We start from the raw sequence: 25,820 nt of genomic DNA on the forward strand, positions 1-25,820 counted from the left end.
CAAAATTGTACTTTAGTCTCTAACGTGGAGGTGACGTTATACCACCGTGTTACCAGTGCCAACAGTACGCCACAGACAGCAATAATATGGCAGTAAACCTTTGACCAATAGCGTGTGCTCACCGGTTCAAAACGGCCTTGGGTCGATTTCACGAAGCTCTTCTTAACTTACGATGCATCATATGGTTTACGATGCATCGCGGCTCTGCGATGCATCGTAGCTCCGACGTACTGCATAAACGATTTCACGAAACGCGTCATACCGACGACGCATCGCAATGCATTGAAAATGCCCTTTATATAAAACAAAGTTTTATAACGAGGATGACCTTTTTGCACTACAACTGTTTTATGTCAAATACGCGTTGTAATAACGAAACAGCCGTTTAACAAGAGACGAAGAGAGGAGAAAGAAATGGCGCAGACGCGCAAAATGTGCACCACACTGCGTGAACGCCGCCATGTGTGCATGTTTTTTTGAGCAAAAGAATGGTGGCGCTAGACAGTTTGCTTTTACTGCTGAAGGGATTTTAATCACTGGCGTTTTGTCGAGTACTTTATGTAAGTTTACAGAAATAAATTAAAATGTGTTAATTTTTAAAATTTCATCGTCTGTTAATGTAATCAAGTGGGCATCTTCGGTCACGAAATAATCGTTCTCGGCGTAATGCCCACACGGCTTCTCTGTCTTGTCTAGAAGCAGCCTTAACCCCATTTTGAGACTAGAGCAACGCAAGTTAAGACGACCCTTTGGGTGGTCGTAAGTTACGATGCACCTTAGCTCGTTGTCAAGGAATTTGCGACGTCTAGAATGCATTGGAAGTTTCGTGAAATCGATGGGGAAGCACATCGTAAGTTTACGAGGCGTATACATTGTAACTTGAGCTACGATGCCTCGTAGCGCTTCGTGAAATTGACCCCTGCAGCCACAATGTCGCCCACCACAGTTAGTTTTGTAACTACGGATACCCAAAGAGGCCATTCTTCAAAGTAAAATACTTAAAACAAATTTAACCATGGCTGGCACTTTTGATATGTCACACCATTAAAAATAATTTAAAATATTTTTGTGAATTTTTTTTTAGAGGGGTATACCGGTACATAATGTTTAATTTAAAAAGCATGCAAGCCATATTGAAAACAAAATCGCGGCAATTCGCTATTTTACCATTGCCAATTGAAAAGTTACCATTGTAACCTTGTACGTAAGTAATTCGGGGAGTAAAAACCAACATACATTTCGTTCATATTAAATTGACAGGTTGATTTGTAGTTGTAAATTATCGGCGGCCATTTTGAAATCTACCACTCTTAGATTAGATTTTTACCACATTCATAGCTAAAGTAATAGAAGAAATATATCTGATATGGCAGCCATCTTTAAAATCCGAGATGACTACCATCTGCCAAAGTTTAGATGTTGCAAATTTTCTTAGGATCTTAAGAGGGGTTTCTGCTAGGTGGGACCTTTTAAACATTAAAATCCTACGGAACTTAATTTCATACCATAAGCTCCCTGTGGCTGCGATTATCTTCCATCGTTAGCTGGAGTCGGGCTTGTCAGAGCTGACAACAATGAAAGCGGAAAAGGGAAAAAGGAAATAGGAAACATTACATATTATTATTAGAAAAAACCAATCCTATTTCCTGGTGTTTTAAACTTTCAGATATTTTACCGATAATACCTAACAGGAGTAAGGGTAAAAAGGCCTTACATTTTTGTAACTTTTGATTTGTATGTAAATATGATACATTTTAGACAAAAATAAACCTAAAGGATCCATCCATGCAAGATAAACTGTCACGCCACGGGCACCTTGTCCCACAGTTTAAAAGTAATAAGATGCTCGGGAAATATCAGAAACAGTGACTGACTTTTATTCAAACTTTTCAATTTTATTCAAGGAACTTCCCAACATTGATAAAATAAGTTAAATGGAGCCAGGCTATACTGAAAAGTTCAAGGCAGCCACATTGTTTCTGATTAAAGGTAGTGGACACTCTGAAATGTAGAAGTTTTCGAGAAAGAAATAATAACTGTCCATGATTTTGAGGTCTCTTGACCGATAGGAATGAATAAACTGTCTTATAAGCGTCTTGTGCAAGCTCGGAAGTCACGCCCATGTTTAAACACTTTTGGCCATGTCTCTATCAGCCGTTTAAATACCCCATGTGACATACTGTCGACCAATCAGAATAGATAAACTGTCTTAGGTATTTATGAATGCAACTTAATGAATTCCAAAAGTTAGGAAAGTTTTCACTGTTTAACAAGTCACAAACAGAATTTTTTTAATGGAGTGCCCTCATTCATAGAGAGAAAGATAGCTGTACTTATTTTGTAAACTTTGCTTTTTCAAATAAACAACTCTACATGTACTCTATACAGTACTGTACATGTAAACATGAAGTACTTTGTTGAGACGTGACTAGTAAATATCTAACCTAAAATCTAGATCATGCGGCTGCATATGATGGGAAGATCTGTTTTTTTAGATCACACAATGCAATTGCATGTTGACTCTGAACCATGTTTTTTCATGCAGAGATGACAGCATGTCAATTTACAACTTGTTCTTACTGGTCAGATTGTTCAGCCTTAGTAAAGTAAATCTGGTATTCAAATGCAGTATACATTGCCTCAATGAGGCCAATACATGTATGTACATTATTAATGAATCAGTTCTTTTCTTGGTTCATTTCTTGTCAAAGAAGCTACACCAGAGGTAAGCGATGTCAATGAAGTAGAATCTACACCTGATACCAGTTGTGAAACTTACAGCGACGTAGTGCCACGGTTTGCAGATGCATCATTTTGTACAACTCAGAATGCACGATCAGTTGTGACATGTATAGAATGCAGGAAGCCTAGAGTTCTGTATGCCAAGCAGAAACTGTCTCAAAGACACGCACTGACACTAGCAATTGCATTGAGCGAGGATGATCTATATACATGTAGATCCCCACTACTTGCACCAGACCATCCTCTTGTTGAGAAAGTGATGTTGAGGAAAAACCTGTCTTGTCTTTCACCTATAGAGTTGCCATATTATGGAGCATCTGACATTGGACGGAAAGATTTGTGTACACATTGTGGCAATGAAGGTGGTGAGATAGATAGCAATTTGAAAAAGCAATACAAAACAGTCTTGCCATTTATTAAGCATGCAATGTAAATCTACGGGCCACCAAAGTGTTTACCTGCGACCCTATGGTAAAACATAGTATAAAATTGTTTCAAGGTCTGTCATGTACATAAAAGTGTTCAGTAAAGTTGCATTTCTTGTACACTAGATTGTTTCAGTGAAACATTTCATCTATGCCAGGTATTATTTTATATGTATTGGCTTTAGATATACAGTGTGCTTTAAAGTTATGATCAATGAAGAAAGCAGGATATTTTCTCTTTCTCCAAAGTTTTTATTGGTGTGAGCAGTTTCCCTTTAAAAGTTGCCCACTGTTTCTGTATTATTATTGTATTCAGAATTACTAACTTGCATCAATCATATTGGGGGGGTGATTCTGAATTGTTTTTATAAATTGCCAATATTTTGAGAAACCCTGTTACATTTGTTGCTTAGGAAAGTCGGGGGCTGGGGCTTGGGAGGATGATCCTATGGGCTTCCTCCAAAAAGTGGGGGGGGGGATAAATTTTTGTTGTTTGTATTTTTTTTTTTTTATCTGTTCTGTTGCTTATTATATTACGTATTAAACGTGCAATCAATTATTTGTGTTGGCAATGCATGCCAAAGTTTCTCAAGGGACAAAAGCAAGGGCACAAACAATGCATTGAGGGGTGTTAATTTAGGACAAATCTATACATGTTCATGGATGTATTGTGACCAACACATTAAAAGAAAAATATATGCATGATAGAAATATATTTATTTCATATTTTAAAGTATCTGGTAGTAGTTGTGGTACAAATTAATTTTATATTGCCATTTATTGTCTTTTGTGTATTTATTAAGAATGCTGGACTCTGATGCTGCAAGGGATCTTGCATGGTGTTACCACAAACCTCACATCTTTCACGGATTATATTTATTTATTTACGTACATATTATAAAACAGCAATAAAAACATGTTGGTGTTATTTGTCTTTGAAAGAATGGTGACATGTTCTTGTGATTTTATTTGGACTCAAACCATCCACTTTCTACTGGTGTTAAGTCAGATACATGCATTGAATCAGTGAATAGACAGTGCTGATAGGTACTATTGACATACAATAACAAATTTGACATGGTCAGTCTTTAAATTAAGTGCGCAAAAAAAAAACATTTAGGAACATTAGCCTACCCTAATTTTCGGAGCCATAAAAACTTTAAGCAAAAAAAAAAAATATTACCCCCCTACCTACCCTATTCCCATCCACAGTGTAATAGAAAACACAACTATTATTTTGTTCGGCCTTACTATAAACGAAATGAACCGTCAGTGCTTTTTGTCATTGTACGTAGGACGGCTCGGACGGATTAGGGCTTTGTTATTACTGATGAGGTGAACCGTCAGTGCTTTATGTCATTGTACGTAGGACGGCTCGGACGGATTAGGGCTTTGTTTCTATTAACTAAATGAACCGTCAGTGCTTTTTGTCATTGTACGTAGGACGGCTTGGACGGATTAGGGCTTTGTTATTACTAATGAGGTGAACCGTCAGTGCTTTTTGTCATTGTACGTAGGACGGCTTGGACGGATTAGGGCGTTGTTATTACTAATGAGGTGAACCGTCACTGCTTTATGTCATTGTACGTAGGACGGCTCGGACGGATTAGGGCGTAGTTATTACTAATGAGGTGAACCGTCAGTGCCTCTTGACAATTCCTAATATTACTTTTATTAGTGTGAGGTTTGGTTTTTGGAAATCTTGCAAGGCACTGCTTGGTTTGAACTGCTTTGTTTTAAAGATTTTCATGAAATATGGCACAAGAGCGAGCTGGCGTCAGAGTGAATCAAGATGAGAGACGACTCATATTTGCAGGCTACCGAGCCCACGGAAATAACTGGGGTAGGGTGGTGGCCCACCTATTGCAGCATGCTGATCCCGAAGGCCCCATATATCAGATTTACATGCAACGGAACGCAAGTCAGCAAAGAAGAAGAGTCAGAGATGTAATTAACAGAGACATTGTACGGTATGGATTTCAGTGTTTAGGGTCGGGGGCGGGGACTGAAAAGGGTTAGGAAAGGTGTTGTATAATGTATATATACAACTATTAAAAGACTGCAAAATTAATTTCTTCATATCAATTTTCTCAGTATATAGGATTCACATTTGTTTTATATCCTTTCTCCGTTCCAATGTAACATTTTCAGGCTCCAAGACCGAAGACTGAACGACATGCGATACGCTGCCAGGGGCAACCCTTTAGAGAGAGCAATGCGAAACCACCCAGCACCAGCTCCACAGCCCGACCACCCAGCACCAGCTCCACAGCCCGACCACCCAGCACCACCTCTCCAACCAAACCACCCAGCATCACCTCCACAGCCCGACCACCAAGCTCCACAGCCCCAACAGCCCGACCACCCAGCACCCCATCCCCAACCAAACCAACCGGAACCTCCTCAGCAACAGCCCGACCACGCAGTACCTCCTCCGCAACCTAACCCCCAAGCACAACTGCCACCACCGCAACGACGAGACAGGAACTATATTCCCATTCCACGCGGCGAGCCTGGAAGGCTGCCTCTTCATGAAGTTGTGAGAAGGAGCCATGAGGCGTTCTATGAGTACGTCACCAACACCCTGCCTGAATTATCAAGAGAACTCCGGCAGAGTGTCAGACTGTTTAACCGTTACCTAGAAGACAACTTACACCCCCGTCCTGAAGAGCCATGAAAAAAGAGGACACGGAAAAGAAAAGAAGAAAGAAAGAAAGAAAAAGGGACAAAGAGTAGACCTTTGACAACTAAAGCTTATAAAGAAAATAAATTAAACAATAAAATAAAAATAAAACATCGTCTTGTACTTTTCTTTAACTGTCAGGGGTGTATCGTAATTCAATGCTCAATGTTTCATATTTATGTCCGTATGCATAAAAAAAAAAGTTACCACATAAAAACATGCCAATTGTTATGTAGCTCGCCCACCCCGACCCCCGATACTCCGACCCAGTGGCAAGGCCCTTGCAAACATGTACAACCATGGTCCTGTCGCATGCTTGCTGTGTCATTCTTTTTGAAATTCCTGCTGTACACTTGTTCAGTAAAATGATGGTTCAACGCCCACGCCCAACATGTTTTTGGATCAAATACCTTTTAAATTACCCGCGATTACACCTGTCTTTCGTTGTCACGTGGTTTTCCAATACCACACACATACACAGACTTTTCCTACAAGCGGAATTAGAATGAATAATGCATTATTGCTCATTCATTAGTAACAGTGGACGTTGGAGACGGTTCGGTACTCCCACCTTGATTGGATGACACCGTGGTGGGCGGGATGTATTGTACGTCATGGCTTCTGATTGGATAGGATACTGTGTACCGTATCCCACGTATGATAAACCGTGTAAAACGACAGAACACTAATACGACCAATACGTCTTACAGGCAGGAGCCATATGAACAATGTCTTTCCATAGAGGGCGCTCTTTCCCTTGCCTCTTGGCATTCATTAAGCTCATGGTCCCATCTGCCACCTGAGCGTCCTGAAGATACTTGTTCCCTAGCAACGGCTCCAAAACAGCCACCCTTGCTTCCATTTTATTGTTCATGTTGTCAATGCGGGGACATTCTCCCTCCTTGCTTTCACAAATACTTTCACTAGTACCACAATGCGTGCACTGTCTGCACGGCCGCCTTGACATACAGTCGGCATTCATATGCTTAACACCGGGACGATGCTGTATAGTAAAATCATACTCAGAGACTATTTCTAGCCAGCGGGCGAGTTGACCTTCCGGGTCTTTTGAGGTCATCAGCCACCTTAGTGACGAGTGATCTGTCCGTACAGTTACCCTTTGGCCGTAAAGGTACTGCCGGAAGTACTTCAGATAAACAACAACTGCAAGCAACTCTCGTCGAGTAACACAATTGTTCTTCTCAGCTTTGCTAATTTCCGACTTGCAAAAGCGACTACTTTCTCCGTCCCCTCATGGACCTGAAACAACACTGCTCCTATACCATCCCCACTTGCATCTGTATCCAATATGTATGCACTCCCAGGCGATGGGTATGCCAAGACGGGGGCTTGTTGTAACTCTTCCTTCAAGTTAGAGAATGCATCCTGGCATGCATCATTCCACATAAATTCCTTTGACTTTGACGTCAGAGCATGCAACGGACTCGCTATATTCGAGAATCCCCAAATGAATCTTCGGTAATACGAGGCGAGACCGAGGAAACTTCTGACCTCTCGTACATTCTTTGGGGTAGGCCAATCAGGAACAGCTTTGGTTTAGCGGGATCTGTCGCAACTTCCTCACTCGATACTATATGGCCAAGGTAAGTCACAGACTTCTGGAAAAGCACACATTTGCTTGGTTTCAGTTTGAGCCCAGCGCCTCTCATTCGTCCAAACACCTGGCGCAGGCGCATTAATTCTTCCTCAACTGTTTTCCCAAACACAATGACGTCACCCAGATATACCAACAGAATATCCCATTGTAAACCTACTTTCTACATGAGGCGCTCAAACGTAGCGGGCGCATTACCAAGCCCAAAAGGCATGACTTTCCAACGGTATAACCTATTACGCACCACAAATGTTGACTTCTGTTGAGCATCTTCATCTAAATAGTGGGAATCACAAAATTTTAGATTTGCTCTGATTGAGCTGTTAGTAGTCTCATTGGGTAGAGCTCATTGTGAATATACAAAGTATACTGAATTGCATTATGCTTACATATGCACAGGCTGGTAGTGCTGGGGTTCAGGTAATGAAAGTTTTATCAAATCTCTAAATGACCTTTGATAAGTTTGACCTCAACTTTCAATTAAATGTTTACGGTCAAAGGTCAAAGTCAGTTATTGGGACAAATCACGAAATTAGCCTTTTTGCCGTGTGTAAGAAGGCATTTTATTTATTGTGTTTTTTTGTTCCACTTGAAAAAAGCTAGTTGCATGTAGTTATGTACTAACCATTTAATTTCCACTATTTTATTACAGCAAAACTCACCAAGAGAGACAGTGCTCAGACTACAAAATGATACTACATACAAAAGATGGCGACCCAGCTTCGTCATGCATTAAACAAAACACACTAAAGAAAGCATTGAAGGATTTAGATGCAATGATGACAAGAAAGTTATCTTACCTTTTTAAGGGTGATAAAATATGTCTGAACTAATGATAAAAGTTTGACTTACCTATTTGAAATCCCAGGAGAGCAACAACTCTCCAGTAACTATATCAGACAACACCTCTTCTGGAGTCAAGAAGTATGCACGTGTGTCTGCTGTATATTCTAATTTGTACTCCCCATTAGTTTTGCTCGTAATTGTCCCTGTCCACCATTTCTCATCCCCCTTGTCATCTTCCCACTTTTGAGTGAAATTCTTCCCAATTATAGTGTCCGGACTCTGCAACAATTGAAACAACTCTGTTTTCTCTTAAACAACGGGTTCATTAATAAGTTGAAGTAAACCCTCCTTTAGTTGCTCCACTGTACATTTGGAAAATATGATTTTTGGACTCTGTGATCCAAGAACATTAAAATGAATGTTAATTTGTGCCTTTAGTGAACTCCGAAGCTTTCCTTTACCCATGTTTTTGATGTTTCTCTCAATTTCTTGTTTAGTTGTCCACAGACCCCCACACTCCATGATGTCTTCAATCAAATGTTCCTGTCTGAGCCGCTGTCTCTCTTCTCTCTGTGTTAATTCCTTTCGCATATCTTCTAGCCTTTCTCTCAATCGCTTCCTTCTCAGTACTTCTCTTCCTTTATTTGCTATTCTTTCCTTCCTTCCAAGTGCTATTGATTGCATGATGTTTTTCTTTCTGTCTGATTTGTTTTGTGCACTGAGCCAACCCCTGGTTTTGTTGCTATTCTGGATCCATCTATCCTTTTTTTAAATTGCGCCCTCTATTGGCAACAAGTTCTTTCATTCAACGAATCACGTTTTATCAATTTTCCGTCAAAAGTTTGTTCCGACATTTTCACACTTTGTGACTAGTTTAATCCATCCCAATCTACTGCCTTCTCAGATAACGCCTACGAGAAGCATTGCCTGTAAGTTTATAGCTTTCCTTGCCTTGTTTTTGGACTTCAAAGGGTGTTTTTGTGGGTATTTAGGCCTCGTTAATTCATGGGATTTGTGTATACATTTAGCTTACATATCGTTTCTGGTTAAGGGGATATGCATGTGGGTTTTTACTGCACGGGTCACGCCCAATTTTCCATTTGTGTGAGGTCTAGTTCTGTGTATTATTGCATTTTAGCTTCAGCATTCTTTTAGCCATTTGTTACAACATGTAGTCATTATAGTTTTTCTATTCTTGTATTACAGTTTTACTCCTTGTTCATCACTGACGTCATATACCACCAGCTTGAATAAATCACTACAGGAGCTTGGAGGCTATTTCCTGACTCTCATGTCGATTATTAATGGAGTTTGGCTGGCTGTCTAATTTTGGTTTCAAACACCTCAAGGAGGACAGTACAGTAAAAAGGCAGATAACTGTTGATGTTACCACAACTACGGCAGTGGATCAAGTCGCAGCTCTACTGTGAATCATCATGAACGAAACAGAACATGATGAACGTGCGTCCCAGACTAGTTCGAAGACCACACATTCATCTTCATCAGTTACAAGTGAAGCGACCAAGGCCCGCGCAAGGGCAGAGGCAGCACACATCCGTGCATCGTTTGCCGAAAGAGAAGCAAGGTTAAAAGTTGAGAGTGCTGAAAGAGATGCAAAAATAAGAATAGAAAAAGCAAAATTGGATGCAGAGTTGGGAGCTATGAGTCTTCATAGAGAGGCGGCGGCAGCTATGGCAGAGGCTGAAGCTTTTGAGACAGCCGAAGAATACAGAAGAGCCCCTAGTAGCAAAAACAGCGTATCGTTTAAACGGCAAGACGTCGCTGAACGCACTAGCAATTATGTGTTGCAACAAGCTGAGTTCCATGCCAGTTACTCATCCATGCCCAACTTGGAACCAGCTTACGACATGATGCACGCTACATCTGCCTGTCCAAGTCAAACTCTCGCTAATCATCCAACCCTACCCAACACCGATCCATCAAAATTCCCTGAACGGAGCCCAAAACCACCGTCACCACTTCCCCAGCACAGACACAACAACGATACCCCCAAGTCATCGTGTGACGAACCCGTTCAAGACACCAAACCACAAATCGTATCTTCAGAAGAGCAAGGTCAAACTCCAGCTGTGAATGACTTTGCTAAGTACTTGGCACGACGTGAGCTGGTTAACACAGGGCTCACACAGTACGACGACCGGCCTGAGAGCTTCCGAGCATGGAAGTCGTCATTCACTAACGCTACAAACGGTCTAGGCCTCACAGCCAGTGAAGAATTGGATCTCCTGATGAAGTGGCTTGGAAAGGAGTCATCACAGCATGCCAAACGACTCCGTGCTGTACACATCAACGATCCAACGGCAGCATTGAAAAAGGTTTGGGAAAGGCTAAGACAGTGTTACGCTTCATCAGAAGTCATCGAAAGTGCGCTGTTCAAGAAACTGGACAACTTCCCCAGAATCTACAGCAGAGATTACATAAAGCTGAGGGAACTCGGAGACCTCCTAATGGAAGTCCAATCTGCAAAAGAAGATGGCTATTTTCCCGGCCTTGCCTATTTGGACACCGCCCGTGGTGTCAATCCCATTGTGGAGAAGTTGCCACACAACCTTCAGGAAAGGTGGATTTCGAGGGGATCTAAATACAAGAACGATCACAATATGTCCTTTCCCCCATTCTCTATCTTCATGGAGTTCATCTGCTACGAAGCGAAGGCCAGAAACGACCCTAGTTTTTCCTTCACCATTAACACTACTGGCCCAAATAGAAGTGACCGACCTCCATTCCGAAACAACAGACCTCCAGTAACCGTTAATAAGACTGATGTTTCCATGGTAACCAGCACAGATATCACCGCAGAGAAGGAAGGTGATCCAAATAAGTACTGCCCTCTACATCAAAAACCACACCCCCTCAGGAAGTGCAGAGGTTTCAGAGCCAAATCATTGGATGAGCGAAAGGCCTTTCTAAGAGAGAAAGGAATCTGTTTCAATTGCTGTGCATCCTCATCCCATCCCTCAAGAGACTGCAAGTTCACAATCAAATGCTTTGAATGTGAGAGTGACCACCATACCACAGCTATGCACCCGGGGCCTGCCCCCTGGTTGTTGAAGACTTCCTACCCTACACCACAGCACGGCGGGGAGGAAGTCATCAAGCCTACCATCCCACCTGCAGTCAACTCTCAATGCACTGAAGTTTGTGGCAAAGGTCTGACATCACGATCCTGCTCTAAAATATGCCTGGTGAAAGTATGTCCACACAACCGCCCCAAAGATGCAGTCACAATGTACGCTATGCTCGACGATCAGAGCAACCGGTCACTGGCAAGGTCAGAATTATTTGATATCTTCAACATTCAAGGAAGCCAATCGCCATACTCTCTAAGAACCTGTGCAGGAGTCGCAGAAATGCGAGGGAGGAAGACTGACGGTTTCCAGATCCAAGCAGCAAATGGAAGAGTTAGTCTGAATCTCCCTCCACTCATCGAGTGCAACGAAATCCTAAACAACAGGGCTGAGATCCCAACGCCCGAGGCAGCCCTTCATCACCCTCATCTGAAGTCTGTAGCAGCCCAAATCCCAGAACTTGACCCGAATGCTAAAATTCTGCTATTGCTTGGGAGAGACATCCTCAGAGTACATAAAGTAAGACAGCAGATCAATGGACCACACAACGCCCCCTTCGCCCAACAACTCGATCTAGGCTGGGTTCTTATCGGTGAAGTTTGCCTTGGAGACGCACACAAGCCCCACATAAACAGCTTCAAAACCCACCTGCTGGACAGCGGATGTCCATCACTTCTCACTCCATGCACAAGCCACTTCAACATCAAAGAAAAGATGAGTTATGACGGAGGGCAACGCTATGGTTTGTCCATCGATGGAAGCCCGGCCAAGAGAACAGCCTTTGACAAGCTCGGTAACGAGGTGTTCCAGAGGACCCCTGATGACAACAAAACCGCTCTCTCCATCGAAGATACAAAGTTTCTCAAGATCATGGATGATGAAGTTTACAAAGACGACACTAACAGCTGGGTGGCTCCTCTCCCCTTCAAAACACCCAGACGTCCTCTCCCTAACAACCGGGAACATGCAATCACACGTCTGCACTCCTTGCGATGGAGCTTGGACAAGAAACCAGAGATGAAAGATCAATTCATCGCATTCATGGACAAGATGTTCCGGAACCATCACGCTGAGGTTGCACCCCAACTGAAGAGCACAGAGGAGCGATGGTACCTGCCGACCTTTGGAGTTTATCACCCTCAGAAGCCAGACCAAATCAGGGTCGTCTTTGACTCCAGTGCGCAACAGGACGGCATCTCACTTAACAACGTGATGCTCACCGGTCCAGACCTGAATAACAGCCTCCTTGGAGTTTTGATACGCTTCAGGAAGGAACCTGTAGCAATCGTCGCAGACATTCAGCAGATGTTCTACTGCTTTGGTGTGAGAGAGGACCATAGAGACCATTTGCGATTCCTCTGGTACAGAGACAACGACTTGACGAAAGACATCATCGACTACAGGATGACAGTTCATGTTTTTGGTAACAGCCCATCTCCTGCTGTCGCCATATACGGTCTCAGACGAGCTGCCCAAGAAGGAGAAAGCGACCACAGTGCAGACACACGAGAATTCGTAGAAAGACATTTCTATGTCGACGATGGACTTACGTCTCTTCCCACTCCCATTGAGGCAATCGATCTATTGCAGAGGACCCGAGCATCACTTGCAGAATCAAACCTACGATTGCACAAGATCGCTTCAAACAACGCCGCAGTGATGGCAGCCTTTCCACCAGAGGACCATGCCAAAGGTATGAAAGATTTGGGCCTCGGTGGCGAAAGCGGAGTCGTACAACGCAGCCTAGGTTTATGCTGGGAAATCACTATGGACACATTCACATTCAGGGTGACGACCGACGACAAGCCATTTACTCGCCGTGGAGTACTGTCAATGGTAAATAGCCTTTACGACCCTCTCGGCCTGGTAGCCCCGGTAACCATACAAGGCAGAGCCCTACTTCGTGAACTCACAACCAATGCTTGCCACTGGGACACACCTCTCCCCAAAGACAGCCTGAAAGAATGGGAGATGTGGAGAGATTCGCTTCAGGATCTGAAGGAGCTTCATATCCCTCGCACATACGCCATGAAGTCTCTCACCAAGGTACGGCAAACCGAGTTGTGTGTGTTCTCAGATGCGTCCACCAGAGCCATTGGTGCAGTAGCTTATCTCCGAACCCTTGACGAAAACGGACAGACCGCAGTGGGATTCGTCCTCGGAAAAGCTAAGCTAGCCCCTCTGTCCGAACCTACCATACCTCGACTGGAACTATGTGCTGCAGTGCTAGCAGTAGAGATGGCAGAGCTCATCCTAGACGAAATAGACCTCAAAATTGATGCGGTGAAATTCTACTGTGACAGTAAAGTTGTACTAGGTTACATTAACAACGAATCCAAGCGATTTTACGTATACGTACACAACAGAGTCGAGCGTATACGTCAGTCAACAAAGCCAGATCAGTGGCACTACGTGCCTACAGAGCACAATCCAGCAGACCACGCTTCACGGGGAATTCCAGCTTCCCAGCTCGCAAGTACATCATGGTTCACTGGACCGCCATTTCTCTTCAAGCTGAACCAATCTCCTTCAGAGAAATCGAACCCCTTCGAGCTAGTTGATCCAGAGCTAGATGTAGAAATCCGTCCCCAGGTGACAAGTTTCGCTACCCAGACGAAAATGACAACACTTACACCCAAACGCTTTCAACGTTTCTCGACGTGGAACTCACTCCTGAGAGCAGTTACTTTCCTCATCCATGTCGTTCGTTCCCGCAAGATGGACCCAGCAAGTCAGTCAACTAAATGCAGTGGACAGCACAAGCCATATACTCCAGACGAGCTGGCTCAAGCAAAAGATGTTATCATCAAGTCAGTCCAGAGAGAGTTCTACTCAGGGGAGTTTACAAACCTTGACCAGAAGAAAGATGTTCCCAAGAACAGTTCTCTCACAAAGCTGAATCCTGTTTTGGAAGAGGGCTTCATCAGAGTGGGAGGTCGTCTCAAACATGCACAGCTAGACCGTGACGAGAAGAACCCAATTATTTTGCCAGGTAACCACCACGTTTGCACACTGCTAGTACGCCACTACCACGAGCAGGTGAAACACCAAGGTCGCCATTTTACGGAAGGGACCATCAGAGCATCCGGCCTATGGATTGTCGGTGGTAAGAGACTCATAAACTCAGTCCTACATAAGTGCGTCATATGCAAGAAGCTCCGTGGGAAGTTGGAAGAACAGAAGATGGCGGACCTGCCACCTGAGCGACTCAATACATCTCCACCATTCACATACGTTGGTTTAGACGTTTTTGGTCCATGGGCAGTCATCGCACGACGCACAAGAGGAGGTCACGCTGAAAGCAAACGCTGGGCAATGTTGTTCACTTGCATGAGCACGAGAGCCATTCACATTGAAGTCCTAGAGTCCATGGACACGTCATGCTGCATCAACGCACTCAGACGGTTTTTTGCTCTCCGCGGACCAGCGAAACAGCTTAGATCCGACTGCGGAACCAACTTCGTTGGAGCCTGCAATGAGCTGAAACTTGGAAAGGAACAACAACAGGAGACAAGAATGCAGCGCTACCTGAGTGAACAAGGCTGCACATGGGAGTTCAACCCACCTCACTCGTCACACATGGGAGGTGTTTGGGAGCGCATGATTGGAGTAGCTCGGAGAGTCCTCGACTCCATTCTATTACAGAGCAAATCCTCTCACCTCTCGCATGAAGTACTGTGCACCTTCTTGGCCGAAGTTACAGCGATCGTCAATGCTCGACCTCTTATCCCAGTCTCCAACGATCCTGAATTGCCATTCATCTTGACACCTGCTACGCTGCTTACCCAGAAGGTTGGTGCTCCTGCTCCCTTGGGAGAATTCACCGACAAGGACCTGTTCAAGAGCCAGTGGAGGCAGGTTCAGAGTCTCGCCAGTAAGTTCTGGACCCGATGGAAACGCGAATACCTGCCTACCCTACAGAGCCGTACGAAGTGGACGGAAACCCATCGTAACCTGCAAGAGGGAGATCTTGTGCTCTTGAAAGACAAGCAAGTCGTCCGCAATGAGTGGCCACTGGCTCGAGTTACTTCTGCTTTTGTGAGCGATGACGGAAAGGTCCGCAAGATAGAAGTCAAGGTCTCGTCCAACGACACCGTCAAGAAGTTCACGAGGCCCATCTCAGAAGTCGTACTTCTACTACCAAAAGAGGACTGAACATTACGTTTATTTTGTATTATGCCATACTAAAGATGCCAGACGGGGAGTATTCTGGATCCATCTATCCGTTTTTTAAATTGCGCCCTCTATTGGCAACAAGTTCTTTCATTCAACGAATCACGTTTTATCAATTTTCCGTCAAAAGTTTGTTCCGACATTTTCACACTTTGTGACTAGTTTAATCCATCCCAATCTACTGCCTTCTCAGATAACGCCTACGAGAAGCATTGCCTGTAAGTTTATAGCTTTCCTTGCCTTGTTTTTGGACTTCAAAGGGTGTTTTTGTGGGTATTTAGGCCTCGTTAATTCATGGGATTTGTGTATACATTTAGCTTACATGTCGTTTCTGGTTAAGGGGATATGCATGTGGGTTTTTACTGCACGGGTCACGCCCAATTTTCCATTTGTGTGAGGTCTAGTTCTGTGTATTATTGCATTTTAGCTTCAGCATTCTTTTAGCCATTCGTTACAACATGTAGTCATTATAGTTTTTCTATTCTTGTATTACAGTTTTACTCCTTGTTCATCACTGACGTCATATACCCCCAGCTTGAATAAATCACTACAGGAGCTTGGAGGCTATTTCCTGACTCTCATGTCGATTATTAATGGAGTTTGGCTGGCTGTCTAATTTTGGTTTCAAACACCTCAAGGAGGACAGTACAGTTGCTCTTAAATATGGTTTTTGCCTCTATTTTCCCGATTGTTGAGTTTGGAGCCTTCCTTATGTGTGCATCCCCAGATATGTTATGTGACAATGAAGATGCTGCCTGTTTTATGAGATCTTGTGATGGCTCCCAAAAGGCACCTCCTGGAAGCTGGGAACGGAGTTGCCTCATTATGACAGACTCAATTGCACCTAACAACTCTTGTAGGATAGATTCTGTTGCTTTTTTGTCACTGTCTGAAGAGAATTTGATGAGGTCATTGAGCTGGGTATCCTCCTTGAGAGGGATTGATTGAAAGATTGAGCAAGTGCTGCTGAGCATTAAACTCGGGTCAGCTTTCCATTTTGACAATGTTGATGCAGCTTCAGCGTAGAAGGGATTCATATCCAGAATATTTTAATCTTGTGCAACAAGCCTCATCCAGGGCCCTGTGATATACTTCCCCACTAGACCAAGGGCTCGCATTGGTACATCACACCTTCCATCTTTAATTGCATTAAATACAGCAACCTGAAGTAAATTTGATGGAAGACGAATCTTTGAAAAAAATTCCTGTATAGCCTTGGAGTAAGAAAACGCCAACATAGCATCTAAGAAAAAAATGTTAAAACGATTGCCAATAAGACGAAAGTAGACTTCCGTCTTGTCATGAAGTTCAGTTGAGTTGGTATACCCCTTGGAGCGGAGAAATTCCCTTAGTTGTTTTCCACACCCACATCCAAGATCATGGAAGAGTTTATCTATAGCTCGGAGAAGAGCATGTGTGCTGCTTTCCTGTCCCTTTTTGTATGGCATTTGCGTGGAAGGTTGAGGATGTTGCTGTTCTTTCTCATGTATGCGCAGGACATTTTCACTTGCGTGATAGAATGCATCAAGGGGATGCATGCTGCATCTAAATGAATTCAATTTTTGTTCCCCATCTAGTGCCTCTTCCATTTTCCGGTCTACACAGTCATTTGTTACACATCGGTCGGTCAATGGATTTTTCACCCGCGAAAGAATGTCATTTCCACAAACTTCTTTAATTGTATGTACGTAATCATTGGCCTTTCCCCCCACCTGTTTGCGAACTCCAACAAGGAATGTATTGTCTTCAGACGAGATCTCAACTTCAGTTAAGTGTCCCATTGATTTGGTAGTGCCATCATACTTTAGCGTGAGATTTGTGAGCCCATCGAGTTTTTCTTCAACATGCTTGTTGGACAGTGCCTTCATCTCATTTGAAAATCTATTCTGGGTAGATGTTGATGGAAGGGGTCCAATTGTCTTGTTTGTTGTTGTTTCAATCACAGTTCGTATTGCATCACTTGTGCTGTGTTCCGATACACCAAGGTCTTGGAGATAGTATGATACCTCCCTGATTGAGCTTGAATATGATTTCCCATCTTTTGTCTCGATGATGTTGCCTTGTTCATTTTCCTCTTGTACTTCATTTACTTTGTTTTCAAGGTACTTGATGTATTCATTGGCTTTCCCGAGTTCTTGTAATTGTCCATGGTTGCAATGATCGGTTTGTTTTCTATTATGTACTGGATGAAGTTTATGCTTACGCAGGATATGATTTCTTGTAGCTGTGATCACGTTCACTTTATCTTTATGTTGTTTCAGTTTCCTGCTGAGTTTGGCTGTCTGAGACTCTTTTTGCAACTTTGAATATTTCTTTTTCCACAAGAGGGTAGAACGTTCCTTTCGTTTGAGACTTTGCAACACATGCTTCGGGCATTTAACCTTCCCAACTAGCGAGTAGACGCTCTTCAATTTTGCCTTAGTCTTCTTCAGCTGTGAGGTTTTGTCTCTTAACTCAGATCCGAGTTCTTCAATGACATTACTACATGGACAATCTCCACCGATGCAATTTGCCTTTTGGGAATCATTACTGACCTGTAGTCTCTCCTGGTTGTGAGGTTGTTCTGGTAGGCTATAAGCAGCGCTAAGAAAGGGAGTCCAGATTGGTCTTACCGTTTGGTTTTGATTGGTTTTTCAAAAGGACAACTCGTTTGCTCCTTAGACATGAAAGGGACCGTTTAATTTTCTTAGAATCCAACCAAGACAGGTCTGCACTATAAACTAATTGCAATGATGAGATGAATGATTCAAAGTTGTTACCTTCTTTTTGAAGTTGATGGAAAAGTTCCAAAATCAAACCATTGCAGATGTCCTTTGACTCAATTGCAGGTAGCGCTTTCTTCCGTTTACAGTATTGATACTTAATGCATCACAAAAGGGTCCGATAACCTCACCAGATGATGGCATGATGTACTTATAAGCAAATGCAAAGCAAATTCTTGAGACAGTACATGCCCTGATTGTCTGCATGCACTACATTTTTGTTAGTGATTATAGCAGGGGTAGCCTAAAGAAAGCACAAGCTAGGGTAGCAGATTACATGTTGGCAGTGGGGTAGGTTGGGGTATGGATACTGGGTTGACAATGTGCAGAGAATGGTTAAAAATTTGTTACAATAAGTGGATGATGAAAGAAAGATGGTGGTGACAGTGCGTGAAGGTGATGTAGCCAGGCAATTGAATCACACCTTGAGAAAAAAAAGAGTGCTGAATGTATTTTGTGAGCTATAAATTAGTAATTACAAATGAAAAAGAAAGACAATTGATGTCCACCAATTATTTATTTTTAAAGGGGCTGAAAGAAGGTATTTTGTGAGCTGATACAGTGTATTCATATAATAATAATTAGTAATTACAAACAGACACATGAGTGCGCAAAAGTCAAATGTCCATAAATCATCCCATTGTTTTACCCTACTGTACTGGTTTTTTCCCCCAATGTATATTTAAAAAAAATAGGAAAAATTGTTGTTGTTTGATTTTACACTGTTTTTTTGTTTTGTTTTGTTTTAATCTATATAATTTTTTTAATATTAAAATTATTAAACAAATATTTTTTGAGGGGGAAATATTCCAAAATTATACTAGTAAAACTGCCTATGTTTTTATTGAATGTTAGTATTTTGTTAGTCATCCATCCAATCCAACCATCATCATGGAGGTAGATCCAATCAAAACAACACCTTGTTAAATACTTAAACTTGGGCTGTTTTATAAACAGCAAAATATACATTTTTTTATGGAGTCTGTTGGATTGTTTGTTTTTAAATAAATCTAAACAGAACTACTACAAATTTGTTTTACCAAAAAAAAAATTTGTTTACGAGTTGAAGTTTACCCGTGAGTACCAACACCTCATAATACAACAAGTGAGATACCAGCGCAAATTTTTCGTGTTGAGCTTTCTGCACACAAAGGACATTTCACCTTGCGTAAATATTCATTTCTCAAGGCCGTTATTATTGTGTTTGACAAAGCGCGAAAAAGCGCGACGACTTATAGTTTTAATTCAAAAAGGAATTACATGATTACATTTTCAATTAACTGTCATTTTCGGTTCATTATGGGGCCCTATGAGGGTAATTACTTACAGTTCACAATGAATTTCAGCGCAGAAAGCAGGATTTCTGTTGATTTTGAAGACAGTTTTTCACAAATACTTCAACAAAACGGACGACAAAATTGCATATCAGTCGCAAGAGAAAAACTCCATCTTGAAAGTAGTTCCGTTTATTTTTATGAATGAAAGGATCAACAAGGGTTACATCTATATCCCTCTGCACCACAAATCTCCCGTTACCGTTGTGCACGTTCAGGTGGTCACAGTTTCCCATTACCAAAAAGTTGTTACGCGGTAAACAGCGCCCTCACGCGGTAGTGATTGACACTAATCTAAAGCCATCTGCCAATATCCGGACGTAAGGTCAAGGGTCGAGAACCACTTAGATCCTTCAAGTGCGTCCAAAGTCTCATCAATCCTCGCGACAGGATATGCGTCTTTAATTGTTACCGCATTTAGCCCCCTATAATCAATGCACAGCCGTTTCGATCCACCCTTTTTCCTCACGAGTACTACATTAGGGGCCCATGGGCTATCAGAATCCTCAATCAGACCCCTCTCTTTCAAATCTCCCACCTGTCGATTAATTTCTTCAAGATTACACATAGGATGTCTCCTGGGCCTCTGTTTGACTGGCCTAGCGTTGCCCGTAGTAATGCCATGCTTCACCTGATTGGTATGGCCTACATCACCACCACCCTTGGAAAACACATCTTGAAATTCAATAAGGCATTCCTTCAATCTTATATGGTCTGAGGGCCCCAGATTCTCCTTACTTCTCTAATATAGTCCTATCAAATGACTTGGCAACCCCTCACTGGATTGTCTTCCCTCGTCTTCGTATGGCTTCCACCTTAATAGGTGTAACTGTGGCGGTGGTTGTTCCTGCTCGAATCACACATTCCTCTTTGTTGGCATTAAGTACCCGAACGGGCACTACCTCAGTCGGTACGTTAACCAGTGTTCTAGCCAATACCAAACCTCGCTCGCCTAACTCCTCCGCCCTCAATCGGCTCAACAAGGACAGGTCCGTCCAATTCTTCACATTGTCCTACGATGGTTCCCGCCACAACTGCCTGGTGACCCGCTGGTATTACTGTTGTTTCTGCTACTACTACTCGCCCAACAAAATGGTTACCAGCACTTCCAGTGCATTTAATTCTCTCCCAATTCACGCATAATTCCAATCTGCCGAAATCAAGATTACCGCTGGTTTGCAACAACCAATTCATCCCCAGCATTGCAGGGGTTCCAATATCGGCAAAAACAGCTTTAACTGGGTGTTCTGTCTTCCCAATTTGTAATTCCAACCAGGCTGAACCATACACTTTCAATAGACTCCTGTCAACCTGTCTGACCTTTGACTCGCATTCCTGCAGATGAGGTCGTTGTTCATTCGGTATTTTATGATACACCGCCATACTCACAAATGTATCGGTTGCACCAGTATCAACAAGCAACGGAAATTTAATTGATCGAATTGAACCTTCAACAAACAACCCATACGACGGCTCCAATTTTGGGCGCCGCCGAACCACGAACCGGAACACTGTTTACATCTGTTGAGGGCCCTGCTCTTCGCTTAGTCTTCCCCGGGGACCCACCGGTCGACTAATCCTCGTCTCCTGACACCTGAGGGCGCTTTCTTCTTGGTAACTGGCATTCCTTTGCAAAATGCCCTTGAACCCCACAATTGTGACACTTCATAGACGCCTTTTACCTCTTCATCGGCGGTAATCCATTGAATTGTCCGGGTACCTGTTGTGCCCGTTGCTGTGGTACCAGTGCACCTAATATCCTATTCAACTGCTGCGCCATATTGCTCACACACTCCGACTGTTGGCCGGAATCTAGTCTCTACCTCATCGTTATCGTTTGCCCCTCGACGTACTTATAAGACGGTCTTTCCCCAACTCGTTGTGCTTCAACCTTATGGCTCAGCAGTTGAATAGGATATTGCTCACACACTCCGACTGTTGGCCGGAATCTAGTCTCTACCTCATCGTTATCGTTCGCCCCTCGAGCAAACTTATAAGACGGTCTTTCCCCAACTCGTTGGGCTTTAACCTTATCAAACCTTCATCCCTTGACAAAGTTCATGTAGTGTTTCTTTCGGCTTCTGCCGCTGTGACGTAATTCTACCAGAAAATTCTCTGCCTGATGACCAGGCCCAAATCTCCGCTTTAACAACATAACCATCTCATCATATGTCCTCTTGTGCCCCTCATGCGAGCCCAAGATGCGGAATGCATCTCCTTGTAGACTGGCAGCCAAAAATGCAGCAGACTGCTGTTTATCCCATTGGTTCACCATACGACAACTCTCAAAATGCCCGTAATATTCGTTCCACGGGACTTTACCATTATACCTATCAGGCATAATACAAGGACGTCGCGGACCCTCTGATTTCTCAATAAACCTTGCCTCCCTTTTCAACGGCCAAGGCCCAGCCTTGTCTGCCACAGAGCCATCACCCTTTCAGCCATAGCCACAGGCGGGCGCGTAGCAAAACTCATTAACTCATTACGGAACCTTTTTGGATCGGGCGTGCTCATCGCATCAACAAATGGGTTTTGATTCGGACTTGGAACGACGGGCGGACCAGACAACTTATCCCTCGCTAACGCCGACCAATCATAAATACCAGACTCACCACCCCCCTCAATGGGATGGGAAATCGAAGAAGGTTTATCACCAGATTCTGAATCTTCCAAAGAACAGTACCCAGACGCCTCCTTCCTAATCACAGCCAGCCCCTGGCATGGCAGTCTAAACTCAACATCCGGATCTATCCTGACGTGTTTATGAACAGTACTTGGGGCCTCACTAATTGGGCTTACCCCAGACAGCTTTACTTCTTCTAACGCAGCCTCCAGTTTCTTGATTTGTTCCAAATGCAGACCATTTTCCCACTGTAACAATTGAAACTATTCCGACACCCCTATCACTAATCATGTGTTTTCCTAATCCTAATGTTAATCCTAACCCTAATCCTAACCCTGAACCCAACCCTAGCCCTTACCCCCCACGTGTACAAATCACTAGGCGGTTGTCGGAACATAGGGTTGTCAGAACACAGGGGTGTTGGAATTTAGAGCAGTCGCCCTTAACTGCATTATTGGTCCTTCTTTTAGAGGGTTAGCGTGACCGTGACCATGACCCAATTTTGACCTTTACTTACGGTCTTAATAGGAGGCTCAAAATTTGAGATAATTATTTCTCCAGAACCACATTTATAAGATCACAATGTTTTTGATTTCTTGTTTATTGTTAAAACATTTTTATGAATCAGAAAAACCGGAACAGCTTTGTGTTTGTCCACAAACACCAAATGTCTAGTTGTATATTTGATGTACTTTTATCTTTTTATCTTCTCCAAGTTTTGAGGAAATAAATCGAGAGTGAATAAAATTAGTAAAAAGGCCCTTACGTACAATGACTTGCTTGATCACAAGTTAACTATAGAGGCAGTTGCTATGTCACATGATTCAGGCAAGCTTTTGCGTAGTTATGTAAGAGACGTCAAACACCCATACACAATTCTGAATGAATATGTATGGCACAATGGTACCAGAGTTTTCTGATTTGGAGGCTGCTACACAAAAGCAACTGGCTCTACAGTCTGAGGAATTCCAATTTAAGCGTTAACTTGTTATCAAGCAAGTCATTATACCAGACATTATTCAAATCTAACATGCAAATAGCATATTGGGCCCTGGTGCCCTGCTAATGTTTCCTTAGCAACACATTTTGTTAAGCAACATTGTCTGCGTAACAGCTCTGCTAAGCAAAACTTTTCATGCTCAGCAAATTTGTGTGAACTTGGGCCCTGTCCGTAACTCAAAGAAAAATCACAAACATTCGGTGTGGTCATCATTTTAATCGCTACCCATAGACAATCAAAATCAACTGCATGTAAATTGCAATGTTTGCATTTCTTTCAGAGAGGACCAGGATTCATCATCCTCTGCTGCGGAAGATTAATATATAAAACCACATCTGTTGAATGAGGGAATACTTTTTTTATCCTGTGATATAATCAGCCCAAAATGTAAAGTAAGTTAGTATACTATATCTGTACGTGTACGTGTACGGCAAATATAACTTGCATTAAAGGCACTGTACACGTTTGGTAATTGTCAAAGACCAGTATTCTTACTTGGTGTATCCCAACATAATGCATAAAATAACAAGCCTGTGAAAATTTGGGCTGAAAATGATGAAAAAAAAAAAAAACCTTTGTTGGACCAATTTGTGTGCTTTCAGATAGGAATAAAAGACTTCTAGCTAGAAGTCTTTTATTTGAGTGAGAAATTACCTCTTTTTTAAAAACTACGTTACTTCAGAGGGAGTCGTTGCTCGTTACCAAGTAATTTTTTTAGCTAATATTTAAGGTATCAGTATAAACCACAAGGGAAACTGACTGGGTAAATTGTAAATGATTAACGTGCACGTTTATCCGGAGGTCGTTGGTTTGAATCCCACTCTAGTCAAATCTTTGTTCAACCCCAAAAATCTAATGTTTAAGGAACGTGTAATTTTCTTATGTAATCAAACATCAAAGAAAATAGGTACGCATCAGCCCAACTATATAAAAAAAATTAGTGAAGAAATATATTTAATTTTTGTGAACTCAACTGTCTTGAAACATATGATGGTTCAATTAATCATGCGTTTTTTATTAAAGGTTAATCAGCTCCGAAAACTAAATTATGATAGTTTGTTAATCATGTCAGTACATGTACAGTTAAATTTAGTTGTGTAATTGAAAACGAATCCAGAAAGCTATATCGTGTGTAAGATCAGTTGATTAGTCGGGCCCAAAATGTAAAGTAAATTAGGATAACATGTATTAAGGAATGTGAAATGTACTTATGTAATCGAAGAAATCATCAGATTATTCTCGTAATTTAAATCATATGTGAATAATTTTACTACAAATCATGTCGTGGTATTTTTCCTTTTCATTTAATGACGAGTGGGTTGTCAAAACTTTTTCTTAAACTTTTATTTGTTTCATACAGCTTCTTATGTGTTGATGATCAGTTAATAATTAGAGAGTCTGATGAGTGAAACTGCTGTTCGGTCTTGCATCCCTTAATAATATAAAGGTTTCCTGAAAAACAACGTATTAATGCTTTTATGTTACACCTTGTGGACGGACGGGGTCTGCCAAATATGTGTTCTTTCTATTAACAAATTAATTCACTCATGATTATATATTATGTCATGCATGTGACATCATGGAGAGATTACAAATACACAGGAATGCACAAACAGATTAAATCATTGTATAAATATTATAAGGTGTAACATAAAAGCATCAGTATTTTGTATTGCTCGACTAACCCTTATGATTTTTTTATTATTTTGGGCAAAATTTTCAAGTTTAATGTTATCTTTAAAAAACTTTTATATTGTTCCATGCTATAGTATACTTTCGTACTATCACATATAATTTTTACTTGAAATTTTAGGTTTGTGGGTAATTATTTCTTACTTGTTCTACTTGTATTTTAAAATACGTTATTTATAGTTGCGTTTACAAAGAGTTTGGTATGTATGTTTATATTTAAGGACTTTCATACTATTAGTTTATGATCCCAGGTCAAAAAATCAGTTGAACCTAGTTAATTTCGACACAAACAAGTTGGTTTATACAATTAATTATATTTAAACCTAGTTCAAACCAGGTGGTTTATATGGAAAGTGGACACTATCCAGTTGAACCTGTCGACCCCAGTTAACTGGGTTCAACTTGAATTTTGACCGGGGATGTAATCGTTATTGTTTTTATAGAAATGAAAATGTATTTTTGGATCAGTGAAAGCAGGCAAATAAAAGGAAAATGTTTTTTAAAATATATTTTGTATAAACAATAGTTAAATATAAATGTAAACAGCATCAACAAGAGATATAAAATTGAAACAAGTGCAAATCAATATTTAAATAACAAAATATATTAAGTAAATAAATATACAAATAATTTTACATAAAACTTACACGGTGTATTGATGATGATAGTAGAAACATCCCTAGAAATATTTCTGTCTGAAATGCCATATTTGATGAGAATTAAATGAAACTAATGAAGGTTTTATTCATGCATTGTATAACACATGCAAATGTGTAATCGGTTTTTCTCGTGATCCAGATGGCCGTCAGTTTATGTATATGGTGGATTATATAAAGTGCTTACACTGTTTTGTTAGCAAAAACCAATTCTGTAATGTTCCTTTAACTATCCAC

General features: G+C 41.8%; 2 protein-coding genes across 2 annotated transcripts; both read left to right on the top strand.

Moving 5' to 3' along the window:
* Positions 1 to 4,922: 4,922 nt before the first annotated feature.
* LOC117305624 (early nodulin-75-like) lies at positions 4,923 to 5,844 on the top strand. Its single transcript, XM_033790503.1, has 2 exons — positions 4,923 to 5,137; positions 5,319 to 5,844. Exons 1-2 carry the CDS (start codon positions 4,923 to 4,925, stop codon positions 5,842 to 5,844), a joined length of 741 nt encoding a protein of 246 aa, XP_033646394.1.
* Positions 5,845 to 9,687: 3,843 nt separating this feature from the next.
* On the top strand, positions 9,688 to 16,146 carry LOC117305625. Its single transcript, XM_033790504.1, has 2 exons — positions 9,688 to 15,731; positions 16,009 to 16,146. Exon 1 carries the CDS (start codon positions 9,688 to 9,690, stop codon positions 15,493 to 15,495), a length of 5,808 nt encoding a protein of 1,935 aa, XP_033646395.1. The 3' UTR covers positions 15,496 to 15,731; positions 16,009 to 16,146.
* The last annotated feature ends 9,674 nt before the right edge of the window (positions 16,147 to 25,820 follow it).

The sequence above is a fragment of the Asterias rubens genome, unplaced genomic scaffold, assembly GCF_902459465.1.
Source record: "Asterias rubens unplaced genomic scaffold, eAstRub1.3, whole genome shotgun sequence".
Lineage (NCBI taxonomy): Eukaryota > Metazoa > Echinodermata > Asteroidea > Forcipulatida > Asteriidae > Asterias > Asterias rubens.

Bases quoted from the DNA above. Each gene is read 5' to 3' on its own strand.
- LOC117305624 (XM_033790503.1), top strand. From the start codon at position 4,923: ATGGCACAAGAGCGAGCTGGCGTCAGAGTGAATCAAGATGAGAGACGA. The intron at 5,138-5,318 runs GTATGGATTTCA...TAACATTTTCAG, and splicing joins ATTAACAGAGACATTGTACG to GCTCCAAGACCGAAGACTGA.
- LOC117305625 (XM_033790504.1), top strand. From the start codon at position 9,688: ATGAACGAAACAGAACATGATGAACGTGCGTCCCAGACTAGTTCGAAG.